General features: G+C 70.3%; 1 protein-coding gene across 1 annotated transcript in view; it reads left to right on the forward strand.

Moving 5' to 3' along the window:
- Positions 1 to 88: 88 nt before the first annotated feature.
- Positions 89 to 350, forward strand: part of GLA (galactosidase, alpha) — a gene marked incomplete at its 5' end in the record, with an annotated part of 4589 nt that continues 4327 nt past the window's right edge. Inside the window, one exon of the mRNA XM_008938137.1 lies at positions 89 to 334. Within this exon, the coding sequence (XP_008936385.1) occupies positions 89 to 334 (246 nt within the window). The remainder of the gene's footprint in view (positions 335 to 350) is intronic.

The raw sequence follows: 350 nt of genomic DNA on the forward strand, positions 1-350 counted from the left end.
TGGCACCCCCTGTGCCGTCTCACGCCAGGGCACAGCGCCAGGCTCGACCCCCGGCCGGGGCCTTCCCCGCACTCCTTTGCTGGCCCAGCCCCGTGGCGGACGTGCCAGAAACGGGGCTGCCACGTTCTTCGCTCTCTCTCCTGGTCGCGACGCCTCCCCGTGCCCAGCGAGCAGCTCTTCATGGAGATGGCTGAGGTGATGGCCACCGAGGGCTGGAGGGACGCGGGCTACGAGTTCGTCTGCATCGATGACTGCTGGATGGCCCCGACGCGGGACAGACAGGGCAGGCTCCAGGCTGACCCAAAGCGGGTCCCCAGTGGGATCCGGCGGGTGGGTGGACACGGGACGGC

Source organism: Merops nubicus, unplaced genomic scaffold, assembly GCF_000691845.1.
Source record: "Merops nubicus isolate BGI_N331 unplaced genomic scaffold, ASM69184v1 scaffold49453, whole genome shotgun sequence".
NCBI lineage: Eukaryota > Metazoa > Chordata > Aves > Coraciiformes > Meropidae > Merops > Merops nubicus.